This window comes from Triturus cristatus, chromosome 4_2 (genome assembly GCF_964204655.1).
Source record: "Triturus cristatus chromosome 4_2, aTriCri1.1, whole genome shotgun sequence".
NCBI classification, from domain to species: domain Eukaryota; kingdom Metazoa; phylum Chordata; class Amphibia; order Caudata; family Salamandridae; genus Triturus; species Triturus cristatus.
Window position 1 is genome coordinate 451,285,086 of NC_140586.1, and position 18,730 is coordinate 451,303,815.

Sequence of the window (18,730 nt, forward strand, 5' to 3'; positions counted from 1 at the left end):
CGTAGAGGTAACCTAGCACTCATCCAATCATAAGTGAGGCTGAGATTAGCTCCCATTCGAACAGCCTGCCATAGGCACAGTTACACAGCATGGCAAACTCCTGTCTACATAGGGTTGCGTACAGGACACTTACCGAGGCCGGCGAATTTCAAAGATGCATATTTTAAGAACCTATGCCTCTGTCACAAAATCTAGAAAATCATTCAATACATAATTAAAGAGCGGACCTTCAGGGTAGACATTACTAAGGTCAGGCGCCTTCTCAGGAGCAGTAAGCTATGTATAAATACAATTTCAAGATGCGAAAAATAAGAGTTGGGAGGGGAGAAGGACACAGCCTTCACTGGGCATTCTACAGATATGCAGGAAGTTGAAACCAAGAAACTAACAGATGACAAATGCATGATGGCGTTGCAGAGTCTTGCGGATTATTCTTTTAAAGTACGGTAAAAACGCACCATAAAAGGGTAAACATTTCTAAGGCATCAACTACTCCAGTTTAACAATTAAAGGAATATTCTCACGCGAGACTAAACAAATTAGAGCACAGCAAATCAATCGGTAATCTGATAAAACATTGGGAAATAAACCCATATTGTACGCATTCCAAGACTTGCCTTGCTAAAAAGACATTTGTACTGAATGCACATACCTCAGCTTGCAGCTGAATTATCGCTGCATGCTAAAAAAAAAAAAAAAAAACACCCGATGCTACAGTTTAACCAACTGGGTCACGTAATGATAAAGCTATCCTTGGGACCGTTAAGAACAACTTTAATATTTTCCCTCTAAGTGTGAACCAACTTGATTAGATGGACATACTAGACTAGCTTGCAATCCTGAATTCATCCTTTCTTTGGGATCATACTTTTGTTTCCCACACAGCAAGAAGCACATACTTAAGAAAACTCGGAACTATGTTTTCCCAGCAAAGGAGGACAACCATAAATAGAACAGATATATCTAGGGGGCAATCCATTATAAACAGCCACGAATGCGCACTATCTTGAGATACTATCTTGACACGGTCGATTGCATTCTAGTACCACAGGAGTGTACGGCAACGGTTTATTTGTCGTTTTATTCTGGAGCTGCTTTATTGTATTCTAGTATCGCAGGAGTGTACGGCGACGGTTTATGGCATCAGCTGTCCAAAGACGTGTTATGCTGACGGCGGCTACAGTTTCTCCAGATATGCATATGGCATTTTAATGAGGTTTTCTGCTTGTGCAGCGGTAAGTACGTTATCACGGAGCACGAGAACCAGCCGTTTTAGTATTTACGTTTCTTTCTAGAAACAAGCATGCCATTTTGTAAATTAACTTGAATTAGGAGAAACGATGGATTTCGAAGAAACAAGTTACCCAGGGCCACATGTCTTAAATTAGGGACCAGAGTTCGATCACTGCAGATTTAGAGCAAGCATCTCTCTCCGGAGGAGGGAACTTGGGTAAATCTGCCACGCCAGACCAGATCTCCTCATTGTTGGTTTGGAGTTTATAAGTGTCATTATCATCACTCGAGACTCCATGCAAAGGAGGTCAACTATTCACGAAAACACGTATTCACAACAATTCAGAAGGCAACCCCTAAATATGATGTACTTGGGACACCATAAAAGGAAATGCTAGGTTTTTCAAGCTACTGGCTTTTAAAACACGCTCATCTTTACTGCCTATGCAACTTTCATGCTAAGGATTAGGTCTGTCATCAGAGCCCCCAACCCTCTCTGCAGACTTACATTTGAAAGAATTGGGCTAACTTTGGCCGTGATGGTGGATCACCCTTTGGAAGTCCACAGAAGTCAGATACGCGTGCGGTCCTGACCGCTTAGGGCAGGCGGGCACTCTGTGTTACAGCCGTCAAGCTGCTCAACTGAATCACGTCTGCCTGAGCTTAGCAGCTTAAAATTCATTGCACACAGCCTGCAGTGCTGACATGGATATGATAAGACAGAAGAACAGGAACACCACTCTAAAGTAACCCAGCTGAACTGCACATGTCCTGACCCTCTCCGCGCTCCCTGGGGCTTTTGTTACCTGGAAAATATGCAGCTCCTAAGCAGCCCTGGCTCCTCCAGACTGCTGCTTTTAGCCATGCAGAAACCCATTTCTCTGCGGGGCTGGCAGCCGGAGAGGTGTTCTCTGAAGAAGGCTTCCAAACGAGTGCTCGAGGTGAACTCTTAGTGAACTGGATTAATTATTAAAGATGCAGATGGAGCTGTCCAAATGATAAGAACAGCTCCTGACGTGTCATGATCTAAGCTTTCATTAAAGCATTTCAGGCATACTAATGGTTTCCCACCGCTCATTACTTACATGTTCTCGGTTCATAGATATAATAACCCTGGTGCCCATAGGCAGGCGGGCGGGCTTGAGAGCAAGCGCTGGAGTCGGAATGTTCTCCCGCTGCTTGCAGAGACCCTACAGAGCCACCGCTTCCCTAGCACTTATGGGGCGATGACCGATGGCAAGACCTGCGTCAGCTCCAGCAACCAGACTAAAGGAACAGAAGCAAGCAGTACAAAAACGGGCTAAAATCACAGAAAATCAAATATCAGATGCCGCAAAGTCTTCTCGTAGATATAATTTCCAAGAGAAAAGACCTCACCCTAAAAAGAAACACGCGGACACAAAAAAAGCTATCCCCTACCAACCTTTTGGGACAATTAGAGGGCAAAGCAATTTTAAGGAACTAATCACTAGAACAATTGTGTGGTGGCTGCTGCTGATCCAGTTTTTGTACTAGTGTACATGGCACCCCAAGGCCCTACACTTTGTCACCTAAATGATTTGCCGGAAGATAATAATGTAACAGTAAATAACAGAGGACTCAGAGTGAACATGGTGGAAAAGATGAAATGTCCGTCACCTCGATCTCTGCTCAGTCCATTAGAAAGGCAGCCCTGGCACTAACAACAGAGCCCGAGGCACACAGGCAGCACGGATTGATGACCGAGCATTGACCAGCAGTAGAGTGAAAACGAAAACAGTACAATTTTTCACAAACTCCTTTAAACCGAGATCCTAACTGCTCAGACACATGACCGCACTCCCATCTCCATTCAATGTATAAATTAACCAACTGGTCCTTTCAAGTGCCATGGGCCTAGGGATAGGATGCAGGTATCCCCTTGCCTTTATACTCAAGTCTACTGTCACCCAGCTACTGTAATGAAATAAATTAGCTATGCTGAAATTGTCTGCCATACTGAGCAGCAACAAGACTTAAAATAGGGCAGCTCTAGAAGAGCCTCGAGAGAATGGGAAGGAGGGGTTTTTGTTTCCTTGCTTAAAACAAATAAAAAAATTCTATCGCATTCCCAGTTAACTCAACCACTGGAAAGAGGAGAGCGGCACAGTCAAGCAGGTTGGTAGGAGGAATTGGGGGCGGAGGACAGTAAATGTACATTAAAAAAAGTGACTTTGGAGCTAGTCAATACCCATCGCTTTACTTAACATCTTTTCATAGCCTGCTCTGTGACTCAGGCTAAAAGCTAGCGTTCCCGGTTCACTCACTAGCCAAAGATGATGGGTAGTCACTAAAGAATGCCAGCCAGAAATTTACCTTCGAATTCCGCAGAGTGGAATTTGTAGCAAGACCTTTTCCAAAAAGATGTAATGAAGAGGATAAGGAAAAACCGCACAACGCTAGTGTAATGTAGGCTGTGCTGTAGCTTTTAGGAACATTTAGAAAACAAACGCAATCCGGCTGGTAACTGATGGAGAACAATCCTGCCAATTAAAAAGTTACTTGTACCCAATAGGTTGCCCTGCAATGAACAGTTTTTACAATCTCTCTCTCTGTGCTGCTGCCAACATTGTACAACCTAATCTTAATCTTGGTAAAGTGGAAAGTTTGCAATCCTTTTTAAGTTGCTTTGAAATGTTTTTTGGAAAACATCCATGTAGGAGTTGTCATGTAAATCATGGATCTGTTTAACAAAGCTTCGCAATAGCGCACAGAGCAAAAACGTCCCAGAATACTGTAATTTCAGACTGAACCAGCATATCTGACGACTAACACCTTGTGCAGCCGAACTGAACTTTGAAAGGGAACATATCAAAACATCTCATTATAGGCTACTGTGGAATTCCCCTGGTTTGCAAGAATCTGACAAGCATGTTTCTATTTTAATATGCTTAATTTACAATTTTACTGCTTGTTGGCAAAGTTGGTCAATTGTACACCGACTGGATACTGGCTAGTGCTATCTACACACTAAAGGGGTCAGCAGAAAGGAGGCCATACTCCAAAAATACAATATGAAGAGAGGATGAGGCTAATACCCAAGACAAAAGAACAAGTTACTAACCTTCGGTAACGATGTATCTGTAAGAAACATTAGTTAGTTAGATTCCTCACCTTAGAATATCCCCAGGCGTCAGACTGGATCCGGAAGATTTTTCGTCAGCAATACCCCTTGCGCGTCGCTAGGCGTCGTCTGCGGCTCCGCGTCCGTCGTCGGCGTCGTGCGCCGGGATGACGTCGTCGGAGTACTTAGACGCCGCCCTCGCGCGCTGACGTCAGTTCTTGTACATAGCCTTCCGCGCCAGGAACGCAGAGCCATGCAAAGACCGACACTGGTGCCAAAAATAAAATCTAGGGGCCTGAAAGGACAACCTTAACCCTAGATGTCAGGTCGCAGAACGGGGAGGATGGGAGGGTCGGTGAGGAATCTAACTAACTAATGTTTCTTACAGATACATCGTTACCGAAGGTTAGTAACTTGTTCATCTGAAAGAAACACGTTAGTTAGATTCCTCACCTTAGAATAGATACCCAAGCAATACCATCCCCGGTGGTGGGTCTGCGAACCAAGATCACACCAGAAAGTCCTGGAGGACAGAACGGCCAAAGAAGCCATCCCTCCGGACTTGGCTGTCAAGGCAATAATGCCTGGCAAACGTGTGTAGAGAAGCCCACGTCGCCGCCTGACAGATGTCCTGCAAAGGGACTCCCCGTCCCAAGGCAGTAGTAGCCGCCGTGGCCCGAGTAGAATGGGCGCGCAGCCCAACAGGAGGGTCCTTTTTAGCCAAGGAATAGCAGATTTTTATACACAAAACGACCCACCGAGAGATGGTTCGTTTGTGCACAGCTTTCCCCTTCTTAGCGCCCACGTACCCAACAAAAAGCTGGTCGTCCACCCGGAACTGTTTTGTGCGGTCCAGATAAAAGGAGAGCGCACGTTTTGGGTCCAGACGGTGGAGCCTCTCTTCCTCTTTGGAAGGATGCGGAGGCGGAAAGAAGGTGGGCAAGGTGACAGACTGCCCAAGGTGAAAAGGAGTCACCACTTTAGGAAGAAAGGAGGGACGAGGCCGAAGGACAACCTTGTCCGGATGAACAGATAGGAAAGGAGGCTTTGAAGATAAAGCCTGGAGCTCACTCACCCGTCTAGCCGAGGTGATGGCTACCAGAAAAGCAGTCTTTAGAGTTAGAAGACGAAGAGGGCAATTGTGAAGAGGCTCGAAGGGAGCGCACATCAGGAAGGTCAATACCAGATTCAAGTCCCACTGAGGCATTACAAAAGGGACAGGAGGGAACGTGTGTGTAATGCCTTTGAGAAAGCGTGTAACCACAGGGGACTTGAAAAGAGAAGGCTGATCAGGAAGCCGCAAGAAGGCGGAGATGGCAGCAAGATAACCTTTCAGGGTGCCCAGGGCAGAGCCCTGCCGGGCCAGAGAAAGAAGGAAGAGGAGAACCTCAGAAAGAGGGGCGGAAAGGGGATCCACAGCCTTTGCTGTGCACCATGCCACAAATTTGTTCCACCGGCAGGCGTATACCGACTTTGTGGAGGGACGCCTGGCTGCCAGAATGATATCACAGACTTCAGGAGGCAAGTCAAATGGCATCAACTGCCGCCGCTCAATCTCCACGCATGGAGGTGGAGGCTGGACAGGTTCGGTTGGAGGACCGTCCCCTGCTGCTGCGACAGAAGATCCTCCCGAAGGGGCAGACGTATCGGGGGATCGGTCAACAGACTGAGTAGCTCGGGATACCAGTATCTTCGTGCCCAATCCGGAGCCACCAAGATGACTTGGGCCCGGTCGCGCCTGATCTTCTTCAGCACTCTGGGCAGAAGTGGTATAGGCGGAAAGGCGTACAACAGACCGCAACTCCACTCGTGACGAAAAGCGTCGCCGAGCGAGTGCCGCCTTGGAAATTCCAACGCGCAGAACTGCTGACATTGCGCGTTCTCTTCGGTGGCGAATAGATCTAACCAAGGCTCTCCCCACTGCTGAAAGAGGCCTTGCACCACTTCGGAGTTCAGACGCCATTCGTGATCCATCATGCACCGGCGGCTGAGTTCGTCTGCTCTGGCGTTCAGAGAGCCCGCCAGATGTTGAACCACCAGGGTGACGCCCTGGTGTTCCAGCCATGTCCAGAGGCGCAGAGCCTCCTGACAAAGGGTCCACGACCCCACCCCGCCCTGTTTGTTGCAGTACCACATGGCGGTGGTGTTGTCCGTGAACACCTGCACGACACTTCCCCTGACAGAGGGAAGGAAGGCTTTCAGTGCAAGCCGGATCGCTCTCAACTCCAACAGGTTGATGTGGAGACGAGACTCCGCCGGAGACCAGAGGCCTCTGATCTCCGCCTCTCCCATATGGCCACCCCAACCCAGGAGGGACGCATCCGTCACTACGACATGCTCCGGTTGGGGAAGGGAGAGGCTCTTGCCCTTGACCCACTCGCGGTCCGTGAGCCACCACTGCAACTGCTGTGCAGTGCCCTCCGAGATCAAGACATGGTCGGACAGGTTGCCGTGATGCTGGGCCCACTGAAACTTCAGGTCCCACTGCAGAGCCCGCATGCGCCGCCTGGCGTGATGCACTAGTAGGATGCAGGAGGCCATCAGCCCCAGAAGCCGCAACACTAGCCTGACCGAAACCCGGGATAGAGGCCGAAAGATGGGAATCAGGGCCTGTATATCCCGGACCCGCTGTTCCGGTGGATGGACCCGGAACTGCGCCGAATCGAGAACCGCTCCGATGAAGAGGAGCTTCTGAGAGGGACTCAAGTGTGACTTCGGCACGTTGATGGAAAACCCCAGCAAATGCAGGAGATCCGCCGTAGTCTGGAGGTGGGAGACGACTGCCTGGGGCGAGCCCGCCTTCAACAACCAGTCGTCGAGATAGGGGAAGACTGGGACCCCTGATCTGCGCAGATGAGCTGCGACCACCGCCATCACTTTCGTGAACACCCGAGGGGCACTGGTGAGGCCGAAGGGGAGCACGGTAAACTGAAAGTGCTCTTGGCCCACCGTGAACCGCAGGTAACGCCGGTGGGCCGGCAGGACGGGGATATGGAAATATGCGTCCTGCAAGTCCAACGCTACCATCCAGTCTCCAGGGTCTAGGGCAGCTAAAACCTGAGCCAACGTTAGCATCTTGAACCTTTCCTTTCGGAGGAAGGCATTGACGTTCCGGAGGTCCAAGATAGGGCGCAGGCCCCCCTTGCCCTTCTTGGGAACCAGAAAGTAGTGGGAATAACAACCACGACCTACTTCTGGACTCGGAACGCGCTCGACGGCCCCCTTGGCCAGGAGAGCCGAAACTTCCTCGCGGAGAAGATCCAAATGATCCCCCGAGATACGGTGGTGTTGTGGTGGCATGGCTGGAGGGGTCGTCTCGAAGGGGAGGGAGTAGCCCCTTCGGACGATTTGCAGCACCCACCTGTCCGATGTTATGGACCGCCAGTGGAGCAGGTGATGGCGAACTCTGCCGCCCACTGGCGTGGTATGGGCCTGAAAGCTCGGACTAGGAAGGCTTTGAGGCGGATGCTGCCGGGGTGGATGTGGGCTGACCACGTCGGCCTCCATTTCCGCCACGGCGGAAGCCACGTCCGCGACCGCGCGCAGGTTGGTTCTGCGGCTGGTGGCTCTGCGGACGTGAGGAGGCGCCCCTTCCTTGGCCACGAAAGGGGCGAAAAGCGGAGGTGTGCGCCCGCGGAGCCGAGAGGCCCAAGGACTTGGCCGTAGCCCGGGAGTCCTTAAAGCGGTTCAGCGCACTGTCCGCCTTCTCACCAAACAGGCGAGTGCCATCAAAGGGCATGTCCATGAGGGTGTTCTGGACATCCCCGGAAAAGGACGTGGACCGCATCCAGGCGTGGCGGCGGAGCGCCACCGTGGTGGAAATCGCCCGACCTAGCGAGTCCGTGGTGTCAAGCCCACATCTTATGGCGTGCCGTGCTGCATCCCTCCCATCGGTCAGAGCCTGGGAAAGACGCGTCCGGACCTCCTCCGGACACAGGGGCAGCACGTCCTCCACCGTATCCCACAGAGAATGGGAATAACGGTCCAAGAGACAGGCGGTATTTAAAGACCGCAGGCCCAAACTAAGGGACGAGAACAGTTTCTTGCCAAACTGCTCGAGTCTCTTGGAATCCCGGTCCGGCGGAGCGGTCGGGAAGGAGGATTGGGAAGTAGAGGCCTGGATAACCAGACTCTCGGGGGTGGGGTGTTGGGACAGGAAGCTGGGGTCGCCCGGAGCAGGGCGGTGGCGCCTGGCAACGTTCCTATCCACAGGAGGAACTGTGGAGGGCTTGGACCAGGTGCCCTGCAGAACGTCAGTGAGGGCCTCGTTAAACGGCAGCAGAGGCTCAGTGGAGCTTGCTGAGGTTTGAAGCACCTCAGTGAGGATGTTGGTCCTCACAGCCACGGCAGGCAACTCGAGCCCAAGGGCCTCAGCCGCCTTGCGCAGCACCACAGAAAATGCTGCACCCTCCTCCGAAGCCACGGTCGGAGGAGAAGTGAATCCAGCGTCTGGTGAGGTGTCCAGCCCGCTGGCCTCCCCCAGTTCATCTGCCCAGTCCTGAGAAAGCTGTGACTGAACAGCCAGAGGGTCCTCGAACCCCTCCCAGTCGCCCCCTTCTTCCGATTCCTGATAAACAGGAGGAATGATCGGAACCGGACTGTAGAGATGGTAGGTCTCTAGCGGCGTCGGATGCGGCGTCGGCGGACGCCGTGCCGGCGTCGGGTCCGGATGAGGGCTAAACTGGGGCGTCGGCGTCACAGGCGTCGGCGGCGCCGGTGACGGCGTCGGTGGTTCAGGCGTCGGCGCCGGTGGAGGAGTGACAAGGTCAACCGGCGTCGACTGGGGCCCAGGCATGGGCCCCGCGGGGACCTGCGGCGTCGAGACCGGAGTCGTCGACGGCGCCGGGGCCGGAGCCGCCGGCACGCGAGGTCGCCCAGTCGAGCCCGCGGGGCCCGAAGGCGCGCCAGCGGGCGTCGACGGCGGGGCCAGGCTCCTCATGGCCGAGAGGAAGGCACTGATCTCCGCCGGCGCCGCGTCAGCCCCAGGGACCGGAAGGTATGGGGGCGGACGCGGCACCTGCGGCTCCGCCGGAGCCGCGGGGGTGGAACCACTTGGACCCTCGGCCGAGTCGCGCGACCGGCGAGGGGAGTCCGAAGAGCGATGTCGCCTCTTGGACTTCTTTGAGTGTTTGGACTTACCCGACGACTTGGAGCCCGACGATCGATGGTGGCGTCGGCTAGGGCTCCGCGAGCGATCCTTGGACCTCCTCCTGGACCGGGATCGCGCACGACGCGGAGCCGAGTGGCGAAGCTCGAGAAGCTTGCGGGACCGCTCCCGCCTAGCCTTCGAAGTCAGGGCCTGACAGTCGTTGCACGACTCCGCGTCGTGGTCGAGGCCTAAGCAATAGAGGCACCGGCGGTGGTGATCGGTCACCGACATCAGTCGATGACAGTCTTCACAAGCCTTGAACCCAGGCATCCTACCGGCACCAGATGTCGACAGACAGGGATCAAAAATGATCAAAAAGATTTAGTCAAAAAAGACTAAAAGGGGTAGCTCTCCCGGATCTGCGCTTACTGGCGCGGAAAAAAAAAGAACTGACGTCAGCGCGCGAGGGCGGCGTCTAAGTACTCCGACGACGTCATCCCGGCGCACGACGCCGACGACGGACGCGGAGCCGCAGACGACGCCTAGCGACGCGCAAGGGGTATTGCTGACGAAAAATCTTCCGGATCCAGTCTGACGCCTGGGGATATTCTAAGGTGAGGAATCTAACTAACGTGTTTCTTTCAGATCAACAATTTAACCAACTGTTTTTAAATAAGGTATCTGAATCTTTAAGCTCAGTTTAATCATATCAACATTCATTGGATATATTTCAAACATTCAAAGAAGTCAAAATATGAATTGGGGCCCTTATGTCGGAGTACTACAGATTTTGTATGCAAAGGGCTAGGACACCACTACACATATGATTGAACAATATCTTAGATGTATCTAATGCCTATCATAGATATTTACTAACAAGGTTTCGTTTTAATATTGTTAATTTCCTATTAAGTTTTCCAGAGAAGTGGCTTTGAAATGTTAGACTGGGTCCCGGCCCTTGTGATAGTAAGTCGGTACAGTCTACAATGCGTTTTATTTTGTTCTGCAGGTCTTACAAGGTGCCACAGAAACGTTTTCTATTACCAATATTCAGTTCAAACGATCTTAGATACCACAAAACTGAATTCCTTTTTTTTTTAACATTTTTTTTTTACTAGGTTTATCATCCAATTTGATTTGTGCATCAGTTGACAACTTTAAAAAAAAATCAAAATAAGGAATCAATTGTCAGTTACATATGATCTTTTGGGGGAAATAGAAAAGCACTGCACCCATGCCATGTCTTCTGTGCCTTTGAATCTTTGTAAATCGTGATTTTCGTTTGTTCATTCTTTGCATGTCTTTTTTATTACGTCTTTTATGGCCAACATGAACCAAATAAAGAATACTGTCAAGAAAGGACTTGTCCCCACCAGCCAGAAATTAAATCCTTCTCATGACAATTTAAGATCTTCAATCTTGCTCAGTTTTTTCTATAATTTAAACTGGGCTGGTCAGGTCTCTGCTAAGAGTTGTCTAAAGGAAGACAACAGTTCTAGTATATATAACACATGCTCAGAGCAGGTTGTGGGTTGAGCCCTTGCACAGGATTGGAGGCCTTTGTTATTTAGCTCAATTTCCTGCTAATGGGTTATGTATTTTCTTGTATTTGTCCTGCCCAGGTGCATTTCGGTTTCACAGTATTCAGATTGTATGAGTTAATCCTTGCAAGTCATACCGGTGGGACTATTTTCTTTTGGGCATTCCACCGGAATGTGTGCATTCGCAAGGCAATACGCCTTACTATCCCCTTTTCACTCTCCAAAATGTAAAACCAAGTCCTACTGGCTTTGCCGATGGTTGTTTCTTGTTCAATGCAGGATGCTTCATGGCAGAAGGACAACACATACACAAGCTTTTACTGGAAAAGGGGTACATCCAAAGTTTACCAAGGCAAAGAATACTACTAAAATTTTGAAGCAGACTGTACATACATGCTGCTATCCTATCCTATCCTAGCGAAGGCCAAAGGTATTTATTTCCCTATACCTCAGGGAAAGGCTATTGCAGTCAAACTCTGTGGAAAATGTTTTCGGTACCCCATTCCCCAAACCACTGAATGTAAGGCCGTGTGTTTGTGTTTATGTATAGCAAACACAGACACAGAGACCATAAAGCAGTGTAAATAGTGTCTTTTGTGAGGTCATAATACATGTGGCACAAGATTGTAGGCCTTTCGCACAGGCTAAGTGCATTCCAGATTCCCTCATGCTTAGAGAAGTTTCAGTGACAACACTGAATAGATTCCAATTCAATTTTATACTCACCAGTTACCCACCAGCAAATAACATTCCGCCTGGCATTCTTTCTGAACAAAAAAATGTTTGACCTAAAACCAAAAACTACCAGGGCAGGCCAACCTAGAGATAGCACATCCCTATTCAGGGTGTCATATTTGTGTGTGGGGTCAATCCGCAGCATGTAGTTAACTATTGCCTTCCCAATTTGTGTTCTACCAGGACTGCCTGGACAAGGAAGAGCCCCCTTCATCCTTGATCCAAACCCACTCATTTTTGTTATAATTCACCTTTTCTTGACCAGATAAAGCCTGTCCTTCCTTTCCTTTCTGGAAGCCGAGAAGAAAAGCCAAGAGGATTCCCCTCTCATTTGTTTTCACTTTGGATACAATGTGTTTAGCTACACTTGACTTGGCTGACTCCTGCTTCCAGCAACTGTCTTCAGTTTAACTTAAACCTAGTCACTCTGGAGAAGCTCTGATGTACCAGCACAATGGCTTCTTTAACAGGAACACAATCCTGGAAGTGGAGGTCTTTGTCCAAGGCTGAGAGTAAGCTACGTGATGAAGTCCATCTCCTCTGACCTGCCCTGGGCAAACTGTAAGCTGCACTGCCGGATGTGCTGAGGGGCACAGAACCTTTACACCAGGAGGCCAATAAAAAGGCCCGGTATCCAAACCCTACATGGAGGTCTCTGAAGAAGGAAGCTGCAAAGAGAAACAGATCTTGCAGCCCAGTTGGCCAGATAAAATCCTAAGAAAAAAGCCGAGCAAGAGTCGCAGATCCACAAGCGAAATGTTAGTGCTTCATGTTCTGTGGGACTGTATAATCTTGACCAGCCCCACACTATCTGCGATTAACTTGCCTACATTACCCTAATTATCAAACTTTGATGAGCAGAGGATATTCCTTTCTCCTGAGGCCTTACGTTAGGTCTCCTGTAGCCAAGGCCAGTCGCCCTTACCCTGGAACCTCCCAAAACCACCTTATGCAAGAATAGATAGAAAGCTAATGGGATTTAAACATGTGTATGGGCCCTGAGCAAGAACCCTAGATTCCAGGGGGAGCCAAAAGGGTCGAAGGGAGTGCCTCAGGTCACACATGGATCGCTACCATTAAAAAAAATGAACTGCAGTTAGACATTTAGTAGATATCAACCCTCATGTTTGAGGGCGTCTACTGCTCCACTTTTGGAAAACAGTTTAATTCTCCAGCTCCTCTCCTTTTCAGCGGTGTCTTAAGCCCTTATAAAAGTGCCACCAGGCTCTGCCATTCTCCCATGTAGCAATTGTAACGAAACTCTGGAATGTGGGCAAGCTCTATGTAGTATTTAAAATCAACGAGTTGTAGTTGGGAATACCAGTCCTCTACCAGTGTTGGGCGTTTTGATATTTAAAACAATCCTGTGCTCTTATACATTGATCATCAGCAGTGTGGCCTCAAACCGACAATGCTGGCCTAAAGTACACCCAGACGCACTAAAAAAGGGCAATAAAGGTCAGGCTATTCGAAGCACACCAGATACACTTCAAGATTTGTTCTGGCACCTTTAGCTTCAATGAGTGCAAAACCGGAACAAGGGAACTGACAATTGAAGGTGTTAAGAAAAACACTCATTTCTTTATATATTACTGCCCATGAATGGCTGTTATTTCAATTGTAGCACCATCCCATTTAGCACCATAAAATTATTGGGATTGCATCTCACTGCCTGAAGGTGACTGAACCTTAAAAGTTTGATTGTTAGTATTTGACTTCACTGTATTTCCTTTGCGCAACTGAAGACCAATTAGTTTTAAAAGACAGTTCCATACCTAGTAGTAGTAGTATAGCCCCTGAACTAGGCCTTGGCTGCTGAGCTAGGTATCCTTGAACAGTAAAAGGTACAAACACATAGCTTGGTCAACCAACTGGAATACAATACAAACAGAGGTACAGAGATATCAATGGTAAATGTCACTGCCCGCCCACTGTTGCTCCACAGCCGCGAGAACAGACACATTTGAAAAATTCCAGAGAACCGGAGTATTATAATACTCATCAATGTCCCCTGCAGTGTTGCATAATGATGCCAATGCTTTCAAATGAGTAGTATTTCAGCACTGTATTTAAGGAGGAAAAGGTTGGCAGTTACTTCAAATAATAATCTCTTCTACTGAGTCTTATATGAATTGCCACCATCTTGGTGGCCTATACTGTTGATGAAATAGGAGACTAGACTCTACCCTTTTCTGATTACAATTATCTAAGGCTCTGCATCACGGTCCTCTACTTTCAGACTTAATTACGAGTACTTGTTCCTAGACATTGCAACTACAGGTGAAATTCTCTGGGAAGGGTGTGATTGCACACTATGGTCTGCCTAGTTAGGCTCGCCACAGCTTGTTTGATTGATTGCTTTTTGGCTTCCTAGCCAGAGTCTGGAATGCCTTGAATTAAATACACATACTTTTCACTGGTTCACTTTGTGTATTGACTGAAGTGGAATTGCCTCACAATGCAGCAGTTGAAATGCAACAAGCATTTTCAATGTAATAGGTCTCGCATTTGCGAGAGTTTACGCTATTGGCATTGTAAATGACATTGCGTTTTTTTTTATAAGTTATTAAAAGCACAACATATATAAAAGCCATGGTAATTTCTAATGTCAATAGCTCAAACTCTCGCAAATGCAAGACCACTTTAATGATGGCCGTGCCCCTTTCTTTAGACCCTGATTGCAGTATTCAGGTTACAGAGAGCAGCGTCTAAAGAAAGTGGCGTGGCCAACCTTAAATTGAAAGCACAGTGTAGGGTGCTTATCACCCAAACAGAAAAAAACCAAAAGAAAGGTTCTGTAGCGCAGCAGTTTAAGTAAAAGAGGACCGCGCTGTAAATTAAATAAATAAGGGGCATATTATCAAGACCGGCGATAAAATTATCGCCGCCTTAGCGGCCGAAAACTGCAGCTAAAACGGCGATAATGGGCTTGATAATATGCTCTATGGAATTCCAATTGAAGCCCATGTTAGATGTGAAGGTTTCAATTGGAATTCCACAGAGCATATTATCAAGCGCATTATCGCCGTTTTAGCAGCAGTCTTCTGCCGCTAAAGCTGCGATAATTTTATCGCCCATCTTGATAATATGCCCCACAATTACTAATAACAATGTAAAAGCGGGTGGTGTGCTGCGACGTGTTCGGTGGAATAGGGGAAGATCATTAAAGAAAATAGTGCTCACCGACTAAATAAAACCGACCGTGTCACAACATGTCCAGTCCTTTTGGGAGGTTACAAATGCAGACAAGGAGAGACTACTAAGCCTATTCACGAATGAAAAGAAACGATTTCGAAAGGACAGTAACAGGAGCCAATTAAAAAGATGGGTGGGAATGGGCGGAGCTTCTATTCTACACCTCAATACAGCATGCCTCGCAGAGCAGCGCATGCGCTGCCCAGGCTCGACCTAAAAAACGATTGTGTGCAGAGAAAGGGTCCAATTACCAGATCTTTTTTTGTGTAGGTATTATCTGACTGTTCTATGCCGTACAATATTTTCATAGAGATGCTTTAATAATGTATCCACAACATGATCCTGATGATTACATTACTTTAAGCATGACAGTTTATACAGAATGCATTCCTACACCAAGGTTTCGCAACCAAGCATATCTTACAGCTATTTACATCATACAGCATGATGCACTTTATGCAGAAACACTGTCCAGCTTTTAATATTTTATTTATTAGTCTGCATAAACATTAGTCAATTGACACTTCTTTTTCAACAAAAGTTGTGTTTGATGGCTAGAAGGTGCAAAATGTTGACTGCAAAAGGCTAAATCTACTGGTTCTTTATAAAATAAATTAGGCAAATAATTGTATTTTCATTCTACTATATATGGCAGACTTTCCTTAAATGGGTGCAATTGATATATGCAACTACATAGTTCTTTCTTTGTAATGATTTGACTTTTATGCAAATCTAATCTAAGATTCTTACCAGAATAATAAAGGCAACCGGTCCAATGAAACTCCAAATGAAATAGTTATCTATTCGAAGCCAGCAACTGTGGTAAGAAGCAGGAAAAGAAAGTATGATCAGAAAATCTCAAACCAAGACCTTACTTTTCAGCCCGTCTTTACAACATCTCCACTCTCAAACACACAGCTCTTCCCTTTGCAGTACAAATGTTATATAACCAACTATCAATACCGTGTATTTGTAGTGTGTGAACATGTTGGAAGATAACCACTTGATACAGTCCCATTCTGTGCACAGAGAATAATAAGCATATCAATGTGACAAATAACTGGCAGCATTGCTCTTTCTGTCATGAGCACCAGCAGGCATAGGGAACACTGGAGATCACAGTTTCAGGCTGCCTTCCTCCAAGAAATCGGAGAGTCAGTCAGTGTTACTGCTCTTTGGGTCTAGTCCCAAAAGAGGAACAATGAGGGGGTGAGTTGGGTGCCTAAAGTCAATTAGCTGTGTATGCCTGTGAAGGGTGACAGAGTGCCTGCCTTGGGTTGATTTGATCTAACATGCTGGAACCTTAAAGATAGCACTTTACATTTTTCCCTCTGACATAATATAGGACATTCAGATTGTCATCGATGCACTTATACACTAAAGACGTGGGAAATGTTCTGGTCCATTAAAATTGGGTTATGAAAATTTACACTGGGTCACTGCCCACGTTTCTCAATGGATAGCATCCATACATGCAACTGGATGCAAGGATATCACACAAAGCATTTTGTTAGAGCTATAAGTAGGAGAATTTTAATTTTTTGCTTAATGTTTTATTACACCGAAGCATTCAAGTATAATGGCTTATCTAAATGATAATTTGAACAAAGCATTTCTTCCGGATCACAGTGTGCTCTTCATACTGTTCGGATAGAAAATGCCATAATAGTTTGTCCCTTCAAACAGTTTGAGATGAGGAAATTACGTTTGAGGCCAAGCCAGAAGCCAATATTAAGAAATGTGAACTCTCATACATTTTCCAAAAATGGGAAGCTAAAATAACCATGTAAAAGTGCCTGCATATTAAACAACTGAAGAAACTTGGAAAGTAAATTCTAGATCTTTGACAGTTCATAAGATAAGAGCCTGGCAGAATGTAACGGGTAGGATGGTACAACTGGAGTGACTGTGGTGTTATGAAAATCTCAAGGGAAGAACAAGTCTCATTTTTGGTTTTTCATTGTCTTGAAGATCCTATAAATGTCCCCCAGGAGTAAACTATTGTCCTGTTGTGGCCATCTTTCAATCAAGATTTTAAAAATAGAGGTCTGTGTTACTCTATTAGCTCGAACTTTAATCCATGACAATCCTGTACCAATTAGTTGACATTTCTTTTAACCCCTATAACTACTGTCCTAACACAAGATTTATTATTTGTGAATCAAATTGAAGCTAATGTGTTAAATATAAATATTTTGCATATTCTTTTTCCTATGGTAATCCAGATACTAATCCCAAATTCAAAAAATTACATGTAAAAAGATTTTTTCTCATTGCAGATTTGATTAATAGTTATTGTGGCCATTTTTTGATATAAGGAACAAGATAACTTAATTTTAGATCATACACAAAGTGTTCGTCCCAGTAGAACAGACTAAATAATGTAATCGTCTGTCACATTTTGCTGAAGAATTGTACGTTATAAATAAAATAATCCATCTGGGACTGTGGGAGATAGGAGAAATAAAACGCAATCTATGAGCAAAAGATGAAAAGTTCATCATGCCTTTTTCTGCTTTCATATATATCGGATCCCTTCTGAATACCTTTCATTTGTCTTTCATCAACCAAATCAAAACACAGCTTGATGGTCAACAGCATCGTCCTGCGGTAAAATTAATTATCAAATGACAAAGGAAGCGAAAGCAAAACACATCCTTGCCTCCAGCAAACAAAATCTAAGATACAGGTCCAGATCTGACTCCTGTCACTTTCTATAATTAAGTAATTTACACATAAAAAGAAACTGAAATGTGAACGGCGCAGATAAAAAACAATATAAGAGTATGTACTACTGAGTGCACTGGCTGTACAGTCAAAGAAGCACTACTTCACAAGACTGACACGTACGCATCAACTGAGGTAGTTCAGAGTAGTACCTGCTAATTCATATATTGTGGTTTGAAGAATTGGTTGTATAGTTTGTAACCGATGCAGTTTAAAAATTACAACTACCCGCTTTTGGGACGCAAGTAATGCTTTTTGCTTTACTCATTTTATGTAGTTTTTTGCATGTTCTGTCCTAGTATTTTTATTAGCATTTTGCAACCTAAGGTATTCAACAGAGAAAGGAAAAATAAAGGATGTTAGCCTGTCCTAGTGGTTAAAGATTCCGTAACGTACAGTTACGGGGTTGGTAGTGGTACCTGGGAGACTGCGCAGCAAAGATGTCAAATATGCTGCATAAGTACTGTTAAACAGCAACACCAAATTATGTTACTTGTCTTGCTTTTCTAAATTCAGATCTATTTTATTTAAAGACCATTCTAATTTACAATTCTGTGCACCAGAATACTCATCTGCTAAACTTAGTAGCGAAATGTTGGAGTACTCAGCATAGCTCCTCTAGTACCAATAAAGCTTTCAGACATGATTTCACTCTCTTAGCAACCATCCAACAGCAAACAGGCTGAAACAAAATTATTCACTTGAAAACACTTAGGTCGCTAGAAATTACTCACGCTTTCTCTGTTCCATAGCTCTTGTAGTCAATTGCTGCAGAAACGCCAACTACGGTGGCAGGAAAGAGGTAACCAGCAACATAGTAGTACTTCTTTCTGGAATATTCACTCTCAAATACCTCTACCATCATGAGGTAGAGCTGGACTCCTTCCAGGCACATCCAGGCAAAGGCTGCAAGGAAGAAGAAGTGCAGCAGACCCGCAAATATAGGACACGCAACCTAAAAGAAAAAGAACAATTCACCATGAAAAGAGGCTCTGCAGATGAAGTAGTATAATAAATCAAATAGACGGACAGCCACACAAAAAAACTAAATGAACGACTTGATGAAAATAAAACGTATATTAATATAGCATACTATATTTATTTGTGAAATTTTTACGAAATGAGTTC

The 18,730-nt window shown here is 46.4% G+C and overlaps 1 protein-coding gene across 20 annotated transcripts in view; it reads right to left on the reverse strand.

Annotated features, from left to right (window-relative positions):
- Window positions 1-18,730, reverse strand: part of LOC146834551 (adhesion G protein-coupled receptor L2) — a 202,023-nt gene that overhangs the window by 18,913 nt on the left and 164,380 nt on the right. For all 20 annotated transcript variants that reach the window (XR_014960634.1, XM_085601952.1, XM_085601948.1 and 17 more), the window contains 2 exons: window positions 18,337-18,557; window positions 15,626-15,692 (listed from right to left, as the gene is read on the reverse strand). Coding sequence is in view for 19 of the 20 variants with exons in the window: in XM_085601952.1 (XP_085458078.1) it covers window positions 15,626-15,692; window positions 18,337-18,557 (288 nt within the window). In the remaining variant the exon portion in view is untranslated. The remainder of the gene's footprint in view (window positions 1-15,625; window positions 15,693-18,336; window positions 18,558-18,730) is intronic.